Source organism: Acomys minous, assembly GCF_964271855.1.
Source record: "Acomys minous genome assembly, chromosome: 7".
In the NCBI taxonomy this organism is placed as follows: Eukaryota; Metazoa; Chordata; class Mammalia; order Rodentia; family Muridae; genus Acomys; species Acomys minous.
In genome coordinates, this window is record NC_140488.1 from 70,997,924 (window position 1) to 71,012,779 (window position 14,856).

Here is a 14,856-nt window from a genome sequence, read left to right on the forward strand (position 1 = left end):
GGCCAGCCTAGGAGTTCTAAGCCAGCCAGGGCGACATAGTGTGATCCTGTCTCAAACACACTAATGAACGGGAATAAAAATAAAGGCGAACAGTGAGATCCTGCCCCCAATGAAATAAATAGGTAGATAAGTAAATAAATGTGAATAGAAATGAGGGAAAATGCTTATTTCACTTTGTATATGTATACAGAATTGGCATCACTAAAACTTCTGATTCTATTTGTAAGATTTAGAGTAACCTCCATACTGTTTTACCCAGGAGCTATAGCAATTTACTAAACAGTCCCTCACAACAATCTAAACATTTGTCCTTCTAGCTACACACCAGTGTAGTTCTCAGCCTTCATCAAGGAACCTTCTCTTCCCAGCAGGCATGTCAGATATATGGCTGGCAAATGTTTTCTTCCATTCTGGAGGCTGCGTGTGTTAATTTTCTGATTCCTTTGTTTGGAAAGTTTTGGCTTGAAGTCTCAGTGATCTTTGTATTTGTTGCTTAAGCTTCTACAGTCATGTTCAACAAACTGTTACCAAGATCCACGTCAAAGAGGTTTTCCCCTATTTTTTCTTTTAAGAGTTTTGTGATTTCAAGATTTACATTGACCTTCTCTTTCTTTCTTCTTCCCCCTCATTCCCACCCTTTCTTTGAACACCCAGATTTCCAATACCGTTCACTGGAAAATTTTCTTGTTTCTTGTTTGTTTTTTTTGTTATTGTTTTTTGAAACAGAGTTTCTCTGTGTAGCCTTGGCTGTCCTGGACTCACTTTGTAGACCAGGCTGGCCTCGAACTCAGAGATCCACCTGCCTCTGCCTCCCGAGTGCTGGGATTACAGGTGTGTGCCACCATGCTGAGTGAAGAATCTTTTTTATCCCTGTATGTATGTATTCATGTTCTTGACAAACTTGTCAAAGATTGGCTGATTAAGAAGGTGTAAGGTCTTTCTAGGTATGATGTTCCATTATCCTGAGTCTGTTTAAATTCAAGTACCAAGATTAAAAGCCTTGTTTAAAACTAAAGACAGAAAAACAAACAAACAAACAAACAAAAACTAAAGACAGATAGAAACTAAAAGTAAATGGATGCCAATTACTATACAAAATAATGGCATTGACATTTTTAAGCATGTGTATCATACTTTGCCCATATTCATCCTCTCATTTTCTTCTTTTGTTTCTATCCTTTTTCTATTTTAAAAATATATTTTATTAATTTATTCATATTACATCTCAATTGGTATCCCATCCCTTGTATCCTCCCATTCCTCCCTCCCTCCATTTTCCCCTTACTCCCCTCCCCTATGCTATCCTTTTTCTTATCCCAGTGGTCTTAAAAAAAAAATTAAGTCTGCACACAAGAGAAAGCATGGAATAGTTTGTCTGAGTCTTATTTCACTTAACGATCTCCAATTCCATCTGCAGAATTTCATTCTTCTTTGCATTGCAGTAAAACTTCACTGTGTGTGTGTGCTACATTTTATTTCTTCAGTCATCTGTTGAAGGGGCTCTAGGCTGCCTCTATACCTTGGGTATTGTAAACAGTGCTGCAATAAACATGGATGTGCAATTCGCTCATCTATATGGTCATCTATGCATCTTTAGGTCTATGCCCAAGAGCAGTATAGCAGGATCACATGCTACTTCTGTTTCCACATTTGAAGGGTCCTCCATACTGACTGGGCTAATTTACATTCTCATTAAAGAGAAGAAATAAATCAATAAATATAAGATAAAACATCCCTTTTAGGATTGTATTGACTTTGAATGGGTCAGTAAGCACAAAAATTCTGTATATAGTAGTGACTCAATAAATGTGGGCATTTTTTTTTCTAGTTACTTATAATTAGTAAAATCATTCCCATTATACAAAAATATCAAATTCAGGCTAGGCATGGTGGTGCATATCTTTAATCTCAGCAGCTGGGGAAAGGTGGGCAGACCTCTGAGTTTAAGACCAGCCTAGTCTACAGAGTAAGCTCCAGCACAGCCAGGGCTACATAGAGAAACCCTGTTTCAAAAAAACCAAACCAAACCAAACCAAACCAAATTTGAATAATTGGATCCTTAAATCATCATTAAAGGCATAAGACAAAGCCAGTGGCACTTGCACACTACTCTTGCCGCCTACATAAAAATACCCCTTTTAAGTAAAATCTGAAAAGAAAAAGTCTAATAACAGCTTGAAAAATGTTTTCCCCCATGGGCAAGAAGAATAAAGTTCCCTGTAACACAAAAATATGAAGGGATACCGTGCATGGTGGCCCACACCTTTAATCCCAGCTCTTGGGAGGCAGAGGCAGGAGGATAGCTGTGAATTCGAGGCCAGCCTGGTCTACAAAGTGAGTCCAGGAAACAAACAAAACAAAAAAACAAAAAACAAAAACAATAACGACAACAAAAATATGAAGAAATATACCAGGTGTGAGAGCATGTATGTATGTGATCATAGGTTCAAGGACAGCATGGCCACACAGTGCATTCCACACCAGTGTGAGCTATATACTAACATACTAAGACCCTGTCTCGAGAGTCAATTTCTAAGACATGTTTGATAACACATAAGTGTAATCCTAGCACCTGGAAGCCTGAGGCAAGAGGATCACCATGAATTCAAAGCAGACTTCAGAGTCAAACCCAAGAGATTCAGAGGTTCATTTCTACACTTTTTCTTTAGTTTCTAGCAACAACTTTTTTTGCTGAATAAAATACCCATAAGCTGAACATTACTTTTATAATAAAATTATATCCCCCACCTATAGTATGTGTAGTTTATGTTGCCATATATACTTGATCAATAAAGCAAAATAGAAAAATCTAGCCTCAATAAGCCCCTTTTAATGTTTATATTTTAGGAGTTAACCACAGCATGATGCCTGAGTAGGACTTTCCAATGTTCCTACCCTCCCAGGAACATCACATTCAACATTCACAAATCAAAATTATCTTTGCAAGAGCTCAGGACTCCAGGTGGCAGCTTACAGCACCTGGCTGAAGTGTGGCAATCAAGGAAGATAGATCAAAGAAGGAAGTACAGCCTCGCTTCACCTCTGTCTCCCTGCATGCAGCCAGGCAGCACAGTAGGAGCTGCAAAGTGAACGGAAATCTTCAAGGCTGCAGTGCTTGGCACCAGACCCGTAAAATTGAAACTCAAAAGCAGGCAAGCCCTGTAGCCCCATGGAAGAAGCTTTGCCTAGACCTTGTATGTTTGTACTTCAAACGCATCCTTAGATTCCAAACCAGGCCTAGCCTCTAGGCCTAGACCACTGACAAACCACTCCATTGCCTTAGACTGTAGGTCAACCTGAGTGTCAGGCTCACACCATATTCCCAGAATTCAGGTTCATCCCAACATCAGGACAGCCTGTACATCACCAGACTCTACACTAGCCCACGCCTCTAAACTGCCTCTTAAGCAGCTTCCTTTTCCTGTCTGTTCTCATAAGAGTTGGGCGTATCCTAGTCTGTCAAATCTCTGATTTGTCACTGTCTTCGCCACTCAATTAGACATCACTTTCAAACATGGGTGCTTCCCTCTACAAACTAACTTTACCTGTGTTTGGGATTAAAGGCATGTATCACCAAGCCTGGATCTAAACTTTTCTTTACTTGATATTTGCTCTATAACCAGGCTGGCCTTGAACTCAGATCTATTTGCCTCTGTCTCCTGGATTAAAGGTGTGTTTGTATTCCAGCCGGATTACAGGGTCCTAGAAGCTCTCTGGATGTGATTTCTTGCCAGAACAGCCATGTTCTGAATTAACATTCTTCTACAAAACCCTGTCTCAAAAAAACCCAAAAAACCAAAACCAAAACCAAAAAATAAAAATAAAAAAACCCACCCAGACACAAAAGCCCAAACAACAAAAAAGTCTATACTCCTTTTAACAGTCTGCTCAAATCAGTTTAGGATTTATTTTTCTATCATGTTCTTCAAAATTCTTCAGCGTCTACCCACTGTCAGATTCTAAACTCAACTCACAAGTTTTAGGTATTGGTGAAGTCTGGCACTTGCTTTCTATTACTGATGCCTGCAGTTTTCTAATATTCTATAACCGATTACCATGTTTGGTGGCTTGAGACAACATCCATTTAGTGTCTAGGAGTTAGGAGTATACAGGAACAGCATAACTAGGTCCTCTACTGTCTCTGGGGCTCCCAGGGCCCAAGTTATATGGCCAATCAATTCTTCCAGCTCCCTAGTAGGCAGAATTAAGTAACTGAAATTTCCATTTTCTTGAGGGCTGTCAGCCAGAGAAAAATCTTACCTTCAGCCTTCTGCATGACCCTTTCTTCCCAAAGCATGACTGTTTGTTTCTACAACAGGACACCTGCTGCTTTTTTAAGGACTCACCTATTAGGAAGGACCCACCCAAGGTAATATTTCCTTTAAGAGTCATCTAGAGCGCCGGAGGACCATTGTGCCTACTCTTCCCCTCTAATCTGGAAGGCGGCCTCCTACAGTTCATCTGCAGACTCTGCAGTCATTCTTCCTTTTCATCTATTGTCGCCTGTTCCTTGAGAGAGGCCTCTTGCTTCAAGGCACTCTGAGTTTCATGCTTCTTATCCTCTGTAAAACTGAACAGTCACTAACCTAGTTGTTGTCCAGCCACTGAACAATGTGGAGAGAGCCATTTTTTTCCTTTTACTGATAATAGATTGTTTTTTGTTCCTCGCATAATGTATCCTGATTACGGTTTCCCCTCCCTCTACTCCTCCTCACCTCCTCTCCCACTTCTTTACTGCCTTGCATTAGAAAACAAACAGACAGGTGGTGGTCCACACCTTTAATCCCAGCACTTGGGAGGCAGAGGCAGGTGGATCACTGAGTTCGAGGCCAGCCTGGTCTACAAAGTGACTCTAGGACAGCCAAGGCTAACACAGAGAAACCCTGTTTTAAAAAAAAAAACAAAAAAAAAAAAAGAAGAAAAAAAGAAAAAAGAAATAAGATAAAAAGAAAAAAAAACCAAACAGGCTTCTAAGGCATAATAATTAAAATATAATAGGATAAAATAAAAACTGACAGATTGGATTGGACAAAACAAAGAGACAGAAAAGAGCCAAAGAGAAGGCACAAGAAACAGAGACCCACTTGATCTCACACTCAGAAATCTCATAAAAACACTAATCTAGAAGTGATAATATAGCCACAGAAAACCTGAGGCAGACCCATGCAGGCCCCATGCATGCTGCCTCAGTCTCTGTGACAGAATTGCAATTATATGTGGTCAATAATTTTTCTTCTTCAACTTCTAAGACAGTGCATGTGGACATCCAACTGTTAACAACTAGAACCAGAGAGAATTACACAGTATAGATTTTTCTTAACAGTGTGGCTAGTATGAAATATGAGATTCTTCTACTCTTTCAAAACTATATATTTTTATAAAATTAAATTTTTAGTAAATGTTTGGAGTAGTCTTAAGAATTTGCCAATAATAAAAGCATTGAAAATGATAAGTTTCTGGGCCAGGTGGTAGTACAGCACTCCTTTAATCCCAGCACTTGGGAGGCAGAGGCAGGTGGATCTCTGTGAGTTTGAGGTCAGCCTGGTCTACCTAGCGAGTTCGGGACAGCAAGGGCTACACAGAGAGACCCTGTCTCGAAAAAAAAAAAAAAAAGAAAAGAAAAAAAGAAAATGATACTTTCCTTGTATTCAATGTATTTATCCTCAAACAGAATTTTTTGTTTTTTGAGACAGGGTTTCTCTGTGTAGCCCTGGCTGTCCTGGAATTACTCTGTAGAGCAGGCTGACCTCCAACTCAGACATCTGCCTGCCTCTGCTCCCCATGTGCTGGAATTAAGGGTGTGTGCCACCATCACCTGGCAATAAATTCTTATACAAGAATGCTATGCCTTGACTTGAGAGTGGACTGTCTGTATGGACCACACGTGTCTCAGTATCCTTTCATTTTCAGTGTCAAAGTCAATATGTCTGCGGAGGCACATAAACTTTCTTCATATACTTATTCACTCTCAATGGCTTCACTTGAGAAGAAAACACCTCTTTCCTGTGTCAAATCAAGAAATGTTTGTTACGTGTCAAATGCAAATTTATGTTCCTGCCCATAATGTTTTAAGTGGGGAGCCACCATATCAGACTTACATTAGATTCTAAGTGCTATATTAGTTAGCATTTATTATTATTGGCTCTAGCTATCTGGGGATGAACAATGCAAGATTCAAGGTATGTAGCTAGCTGACCTTCATAGTGAGTACCAGGTCAAACTGGCCTATAAGGTGAGCCTATCGCAGGAAAACCAACCAACCAACCAACAGGCAACAAACATTCTCTAAAGAAGGAGGTGAAGCGGCCAGGCGTGGTGGCGCACGCCTTTAATCAGGAGGCAGAGGCAGGTGGATCACTGTGAGTTCGAGGCCAGCCTAGTCTACAAAGCGAGTCCAGGACAGCCAAGGCTACACAGAGAAACCTTGAAAAACAAACAAACAAACCAAAGGAGGTGAAGGCTCTCGCTCTTCTCTAATGAACTGGGCTGCAATCTCGAACCTGACAGTTCAGGCCGCTGCTCCCTTGAATACTTCTATCTTTCCAACACAGCAAAGGAAACCAGACAGCTACAGTCACCACAAAGGCAAAAGCCAATTGTTTTTTAAACAATTTATTTTTGAGACACAGTCTCACCCTCTATAGCCCAGGCTGGCCTTAAAGGCCTGTGCTTCCCTTAAAGGCCTCAGCCTCCCAGGTGCTGGAATGACAGGAATTAGGCACCAGGCCTGGCTAAGAGTCAATTCTTATCTAAGGACTTCTAATCCCCATATGAGGTACAAGCTAACAGGTTAAGAGAACATTACTGAGAACAGAGAGAAGAAGTAACAAATAGTTTTATATGAGATATAGTAATGAGATTATATACCTAAAACTTTGGCGTGCGAAATAAATGTAAATATTTTCTAAAAATCAGTCATAAGTAATACAAACCGAAAGGAATTTATTTACAAATCATCTTTCTTCAACAATAGTTATAGCCAAGAAACAGGGAATGGAGCATCAATTAACTAAGAGACTCCACTAATTGTGTTTAGGCTGTTATGGCCAGAGTAGCTTTCTGTTACTAGCTAGAAGGATGTCCTTCTGAGCCCTCCGTTTACAGAAGGGCAGCCATCTAACCACAGTGGTCTGTGCCGCAGCACCTGAGTCTTGTGGGTTCAGCTGAGCCACGGCTCTGGGCTTTCTTTTCCTCCTCCCTGGTTAGTTTTCTACTTTTCTCCTTCTCTGTTGGCTCCTTCCTCTTTTTCTCCTCCACTATCAGCTCCTTTCTCAGCTTCCTCTTCTTTATTGTCAGCTCCTTCCTCTCCTTCTTTGTCCTGAACACTGACGGAAACTGCTTTGTTATAGCCTTCCCGGTTCCGAGCAATTTCAATTGCAAAGAATTGAATCCTGGGGGCTGAAAGGTAAATAGAATTGATTGTCCTAGTCTTAGATAATTATGTATACTGAAGAAACCCACGTGAAAGCCATTCACACATATGAGCTAGGAATCCTGAATTCTAATCTGTTAATGAAAATATGCACCTATCTGACAGTTGTTTAAGGAACATGACCTTGAAATATTTAAAAAAAAAAAATGTGACCACCTCCAAGCTATCCATCCTGGTCCAGTGAACCCAGACTCCTCATTCAGATCCTCTCACAGAAACAACGCCCAGGGCAAGAAACTCACCAAAGATGGTGTTCTCCTCAGTGTAGCCCTGGGAACAGTCCAGCCTTAGCAAAGTCCCATAGTTGTAGTCTTCCACGATCCCTTCAAATTTTAAGCAGAATGGCCTCCACTTCTGTAAAGGCAAAAAGGGACACCTTCGCTGGTGAATCCGAGAGGCTAATGTACTCGAGCCGGAAGGAGGGGTGAGCTTCCCCAGTGAGGATAAGAGAGCCAGGGTGAAAGAGACAAATACTGAGGTGACTGTCAGCTTCATGGTGAAAACTCTACCTTTCTGTGCTACCTGTTATGTTCTTAGACTGGTGTCCCTCTACACAAACAAACATCCAACCACCTCAATCTTTTCATTCCAGAATTAAAACGTGATTTCTACAACGGATCTATGTTTTGTTTTGAGTTATTTATCAGCCAGCTCAATGCAAAATGGTTATTCAGCCTCACCAGAGTAACAATGTGACAAAGAGGGCAGGGATAGACCTTATCAGTATACATGTCCACCGAGTAGGGGCAAGGTCTCAAAGATCAGTGACAGGATGCTAGAACTTCAAAGATTAAATTCTTCATTAGCCAAGAGCCCACTCTTTTTTCTTCCCCAAGACAGGGTTTCTCTGTGTAGCAGCCGTGGCTGTCCTGGACTCACTTTGTAGACCACGCTGGCCTCGAACTCACAGAGATCCACCTGTCTTTGCCTCCCGGAGGCTGGGAATAAAGGTGTGTGCCACCACATCCAGCCCCAAGAGCCCACTTTTAAGAACAACATTTTCCTACTATAACGTCAGTGCTCTGTATCAGCCTGAGACGACTACATGAGGAAGAAACACCATTTGTATGCTATGCAGGACCTGTGAAAAATGGAACAAAAATCCACAGACTCAAAAGGCCTTCCCATATTCCCCTGGACATGTGAACTATTCCGTCATCCAATCCTCCCAGCTAAATTTCCTACTAAAATAAACTCATCTGTCCTCCCCATAAAGGAATGTCTAAGTGGGTGGTTGGAATGCCCAAGATAAGGAGAGGGAGAAAACAGTCTCAATCAGCACAAAAAGTATGTAAGACAGTAGATAATTCATTGCATAGGTGACTTAGTTTTTTGTTTTTTTGTTTTTAATAAAATCCAGGTTACTTGAGCAAATTTGAAGCTCATATAAAAACACCTAATCAAAATTATTGGCCAGATGTTACACAATGTTTAAAAGAATACTTACTTTTTTAGCTGATTCAGATTTGAGCTCTTCTGGGTTCAATACATCTACCCTGAGGTTCTCAAAATTTTCACGGAACTCAGAGTAGATTTGGTCATCTACTTTGGTGAGTTTCAGGAACTGTGGGTCAACTGATGATATCAGCTGTCAGACAATAATACAAACATAAAGATGTTAGTCAGTAATTACACTTCTACCCTTCCAGGGCCACACCATCAGAAAAACGTTATGGTTCTCACAGTAAATCACTGAAAATGGCTTTAAGAGCCATAGAAGAGCCTATCTCTTTTTACCAATTTGGCAATAGAATGAACCCTTCATTCCAAGTATTGCTTGGCTCTTGTTCTGTAGATTGTTCACTCAACAGACATTTAAGTGTCCGTTCCACAAGGGCCAGGCATCTTTCCTCTAGGGAGCAACAACAGGGGGCAGAGAAGCAGAAGTTCTCATCATCAAAGTCACTTCTACCCGTGTTACCTGGACGTAAGATTGGTTTTGTTGTTGGTGGTGGTGTTTTGTTTCTTTGGTAGCTAAACTGCAAAACTTAACAGTTTAAGTTGCCGAGAACTACTTACTATGGTATCACACACTAAAACTACATGTTGATCTCTGCTTACTGAGGAAGACGACTCACTTTGTAATAGACCTCAGCATGCTGCATTGCTCGGATGGCCCAAGCCATTTCAATATCAGGCTGCAAGAGAGGAAGAAGGTCAGGTCAGGCCAGACATCCCTCTGCCCTGTACTGGATAACAAATTAAAGACATTTCACTAAATCTTAAGAGGTTTACAGAAAATGATGCTGCCGTCAGGGACAAAAGCTGAACAATGGATTTAGTAGTAATAGAAGCCTTTTGTCCTTAAAATGACCAAAAGAAGCTGTCAACACAGAATAATGAAAACAGTGAACTACTGGCCATCCTGTTCCAGCAGCTAGTAAAAGTGTGGATAATCAGAACCGACTTAACTATTACATTACATAAAATAAATTTGTACTTTATTACTATGTTATACATAATATATAAGTATATATTACATCATATAAAACAAAACTTAAATAAGTTACATATTAATATACCCACCTACACACCTTAGGGTTGTTGGGAGGACAAAAATACATGTGAAACTCTTTTTCACTTTCATGAGTGTAGCATGTTATATCCATCATTTGTGTTTACTAGACATATTATCTCTCCACATTCAGCATGTACAAAGGTCCAAATTGAACCACACCACAAACTGGTGCAACTTTACTGCATAAAGGCCCTTTAAAAACTACTAAGTTTTGGCTCCTCTTCCCCCAGACACTGTGATTTGATCTGATATGGGCTGTAATCTGGACATGCGGGGTATTTAGACACCTCCCAGGTGTTTTTAAATCATAGAAAAGTCGGGCGGTGGTGGCGCACGCCTTTAATCCAGCACTCGGGGAGGCAGAGGCAGGCGGATCACAGTGAGTTCGAGGCCAGCCTGGTCTACAAAGCGACTCCGGGACAGTCAAGGCTAACACAGAGAGGCCCTGTCTCGGGGAAAAAAAAAAAAAAAAAGATAAAAAAGAAAAAAAAAGAAAGAAAGAAAAGTTAGAGACCCGCTTTCGCAGGTGTTAACAGTACTGTTTTGGTCAACTACGATTAGACTAACGTGGAAGAAGGTACAATTTTTGCCTGATGTGGGGAAGTCTGAGGAAGATAACAGGAAAGAGACTTATAATGTTAGTGCCAGGGCTTTGGGACAGCCAGGGATAGCTGAGTGGGCGGGAAGTGTAGGTGAGTCATACTCACGTCGTTGCCATATGACTCGGCGGGGAGAGAAAGAGCATGTGCGATTGATACCACTTCCCCAGAAACCTAAGAAGGAAAAGAAAAAGCAGAGCTCGGTGAGCGATCTCCAACTCCTTGGGTTGCTCACCACCCAGTCTCCACTTGGGTATTTACCCAACCCCAGAGCAAAATCTTACCGGCCCTTCACTTTCGCTGGCAGCATCCATGTTACAGAAGGTTTGCACGGTTAGCGTGACTTTCCCGTAACGGAAGTGACTTACTGCACTTGCTGCTTTAACTGAGGGCAGGAGGGCGGAAACAGAGACATTTTCTTCGTCTGCGCCTGCGCGCGCCCTCCCTTTCCAGAGGAAGCCTCCGCTTCATCTGGGCCCCTCAGGCGCCAAGGTGACGTGCTGTTGCTTAGCAACCTTATTCCTTTTACCTACGTGATAGAAAACCTAGTAAGCCAAAAGACAAGCAGGCGCCAGGTGTTGCTTAGAAATGCTATTTCCCTAGCCAAGGTGATAGAATACCCAATAAGTGAACGACGAAAATATGTTGTATGAAAGACATTTTTTAAAATAGTGTTTAAGTACCCTGTGTGCTGTGCTCCCAGTTCACACTCCATTTCTGCACACACTCACTCGAGCACGCGCGCCCGTTGTACATACATACATACAGACACACACACGCGCGCGCGCGCGCAGTAAACCACTTAAAAGCATGGTACTAGAGGCTATTCCTGCCATCTTCAAGATGAAGGAGAAGAATTTGCTACCTGCTTTGGAAGAACTAGCCAGAATGAGGTAACAAGGTGAGCATCATCATATGCAGTGGGAGCATACCTGAGCTGGGGCATGATGGGCACTTAGCGAAGCATATCACAAAGACTTGGGACAGAGGGAACAGCGCGGGCAAAGGTATTAGTGAAAACCCATCATAATACCTTGCAAACAGCGGGGCTGTGGTGGGGCATCCTTTAATCCCAGCACCCAGGAGGCAGAGGCAGGCGGGTCTCTGTGAGTTCCAGGCCAACAAGGTCTACAGAATGGTTCTACGACAGCCAGGGCTACACAGAGAAACCCTGTTTCGAAAAATCTAGTGGGAACAGAGTACAGTCAGGACCTTTGTATGGTGAATTTTAGAGATGAGAGTTTCTTTCTTTTAAATCTGGGTTTTTGGGTTTTAGTTTTGAGACCTCTCCACTGTCATTCCCACAGTGGCTGCATGAATTTGGAATCTCGCCAACAGTGAATAAGAGTTCCTATTTTTTATTTTGTTTATTATGTTTACGTAAAATACATTTCTCTCTCCCTACCTCCCCCCCCTCTGTGTGTGTGTGTGTGTGTGTGTGTGTGTGTGTGTGTGTGATTTAAATGTCAGTGTAAATGAAATTACAACTGCTGCATTTGGGGAGGAAGCCAAGAAAACTCCCTTCCGAGACTGAAGCTTAAAAATGCAAGCTTTGTCTTCTGCATATGCAGGGAAATGGTCAGCTTGGAATCTGAACCACATCCCTGACTGGAAGCTGTATTTTATATCTAAAGGGGGAACAGGGTGGGCTGTAGCAGTGTCCAATCATATTTTGACATAAGGGGTTGAGCAAGGGAGCTTCCTTCAGTCAGAATCGGAGTACGTCCCTGGGCTGGGAACTTGAACTTGTTTGACCCTGCCAGCAAGATGGAGAAGTTGTCCTTGAGATGTCTGGATTCGGACAATTGTCTCCTTACACGTTGTCCCTGAGATGTGTGGACTCAGACAACTGTTTGCTTACAACAGACATTGTGCAGCTATCTGGAAGTCCCCAGTTCCACTAGCGCCTGGGTCCTTGAACTTAGTTTCTCCCTATGATTAAATGGAGTCTGAAAATGAAACAGTAGTACTTAAAGTAAGTTCCTTTTATTTGTTCCAAACACAACATGTGTGGTGATAATGCTGCTCCCAAACCATAGACCTACTACCTAACAAAAATCCCGTGTCAGACACGGGACACCTACCTTCAAGTTGTGCAGGGGAGTTCAAGAGACTCCCAAAACAGTAAAACGATTTGGAAGGTTATAACTTGAAGACAAAATTAGAAGCAGACCAGCTTGAAGGCAGCGAGCGGGTGATGGAAAAGAAAACACTGACAGTTTAGATAAGTTTGAGAATGGATAATGCCTTCTGGACCACTTTTTTAAGTGGAGAATAAAGGAGACTCAGGATCTCGTATGAAGCACAGGTGTTAGACCAAACCGTGGGGGGAGATACTACTGAGCTAGAAGACACAGGAGGGCCAGTGAGGCTCAGATGAGGAGCTGAGTTGGAGTAGCTTACTGGACTCACGTAGACTCAATAAGGCAGAGAGAAAGAGAGACTTGAGCAGAGATGGAAATTTGATAGCAGGCCTTGCCTAATTGTTCTTTTCACAAGGAAAATGTTAAGACTGTAAAGGCACAAAGATATTTCTGGTTTCAGAAAGCATGCGTGTTTGGTGTGTAGGAAGGAATGCTCCTGTTCTGTTGTTCTAGGACTGGAGCTTTCCTCTCCAGCGCTTGTTCCAGGCTTGCTGCTCAGATTCACCTTTTGAGTGCTCAGTGCTGTTCTCAGGCACCGAGCAGTCAGTCATTCACGGTGTCTACCGGAAAGTCCACTGACCCTCTGTGAACTGCCATTTACTTCTAAACCTTCCCCTCTCCAACGGTTGAATAGCTACCTTAAGTCTCAAACAATAGGCACAAGTGAAAATGATTACTGTAATACCTCTGCCTGGTCTAGTTTCTTTGTCTACTGGTGAGGAAACAAATCCTCTAGATGATAGCCTGTCTCTTGCAGTTTTAGGTTGGAAGAAGTAGACTTATGCAATATTGTTAGGATCGAATTACTGGTCACTGCAAATACCTGTCTGTAAATAGTTGAATAGTAAACAGTTACTTTATTTTAAAATATTAAAAATAGAGCCGGGCGGTGTGTTGCACGCCTTTAATCCCAGCACTTGCGAGGCAGAGGCAGGAGGATCGCTGTGAGTTGGAGGCCAGCCTGGTCTACAAAGTGAGTCCAGGACAGCCAGGGCTACACAGAGAAACCCTGTCTCACAAAAAAAAAAAAAGCAAAAACCCTATATCTAAACCATTCTTTGAAATACCCACGTACACAAATATATAAACGGAGCTATCAAGCACATTAGCTTACTTCTTTTTCTTGTGATGGCACTTACAAACCAACAATTTTCAAAAATAGAATTCATTGCTATTAATTATTATTATTATATTTGTTTTGTGAGACAGGGTTTCTCTGTGTAGCCTTGGCTGTCTTACACTCACTTTGTAGACCATGGTGGCCTCAAACTCACAGTGATTCACCTGCCTCTGCCTCCCCAGGTGCTGGGATCACAGGTGGGTGCCTCCATCGCCCAGCTTCATTGCTATTAATTATAAGCAATGGATCTTTTATTCTTTTTAAGGAGCATCCTCTCACTCACATCCCAACCAGATCCCACTCCTAGTACCACCCTTCACCTCCCTGCTTCTGTGTTGCATTTTGTAGATTCCACATATAACTTAGATTAAGAGTGCTTGGCTTTTTGTTATATCTATTTTTTGTTTTACTTATTTTTTAAACAATGTAAAACAATATTAATTATTGGCATAACCAAGCTTCAAGTCAAACTCAATTATTTTGAATCATATCACAAAGCATGCAAGTTTAATTCATTAAAAGCCAATTAAAGTCAGATACCAGCATAAAGATGTATATAATCAGGAATAACAGTAACAGCTGCTGACTTCTGACAGTCTGAAGCAGCCTCCCATCCCTATACCTAGGATTAAAACTAAAGCACATTCTTACAACATTTCTGTATTTAAAAAAAAGAAATCAAAATTCCAGAATTCTTTTAAAAATGTCACTACAGAAAGACATGCTAGTAGCTGGAATTTTCTAAATTGTTCTCAAATCTGCTATTTTCAAATGTATGGTTTTAAAATTATATCCTTAGAAATACTTTAAAAATGTGAGAAATGATTCTCACTTCATAAGAAGAGTACTGGAGACTCAGAGTGGCATAAATGAGGTAGTTTATTTTTCAACCTTGCAAAGTAAGGGATCAGCCTAGAATGGCAGGCATGCTGACCGAGTGTAGAGAACAGCTAGTTTATATACAGTAGCCCAGGACCCTTCCTCTCTATTACACATCATTAACATGTTATCTTGCCCTGAGCTGCTTCTGTTTATCTTTCTCT

General features: G+C 41.5%; 1 protein-coding gene across 1 annotated transcript; it reads right to left on the reverse strand.

Annotated features, from left to right (window-relative positions):
- Positions 1–6,925: 6,925 nt before the first annotated feature.
- PBDC1 (polysaccharide biosynthesis domain containing 1) lies at positions 6,926–11,078 on the reverse strand. Its single transcript, XM_084789876.1, has 6 exons — positions 10,834–11,078; positions 10,658–10,723; positions 9,511–9,570; positions 8,880–9,020; positions 7,675–7,786; positions 6,926–7,398 (listed from the first exon to the last, which is right to left on the reverse strand). Exons 1-6 carry the CDS (start codon positions 10,861–10,863, stop codon positions 7,211–7,213), a joined length of 597 nt encoding a protein of 198 aa, XP_084646002.1. The 5' UTR covers positions 10,864–11,078; the 3' UTR covers positions 6,926–7,210.
- Positions 11,079–14,856: the final 3,778 nt, after the last annotated feature.

What these genes read in the sequence shown, in the direction of transcription:
- PBDC1 (XM_084789876.1), bottom strand. Translation starts at nt 10,863, where the DNA reads ATGGATGCTGCCAGCGAAAGTGAAGGGCCG. An exon ending in AATCTGAATCAGCTAAAAAA is followed by an intron (nt 7,787 to 8,879) that starts GTAAGTATTCTT and finishes TTGCCTTTACAG; the next exon opens with AAGTGGAGGCCATTCTGCTT. An exon ending in TGAGGAGAACACCATCTTTG is followed by an intron (nt 7,399 to 7,674) that starts GTGAGTTTCTTG and finishes TTTACCTTTCAG; the next exon opens with CCCCCAGGATTCAATTCTTT.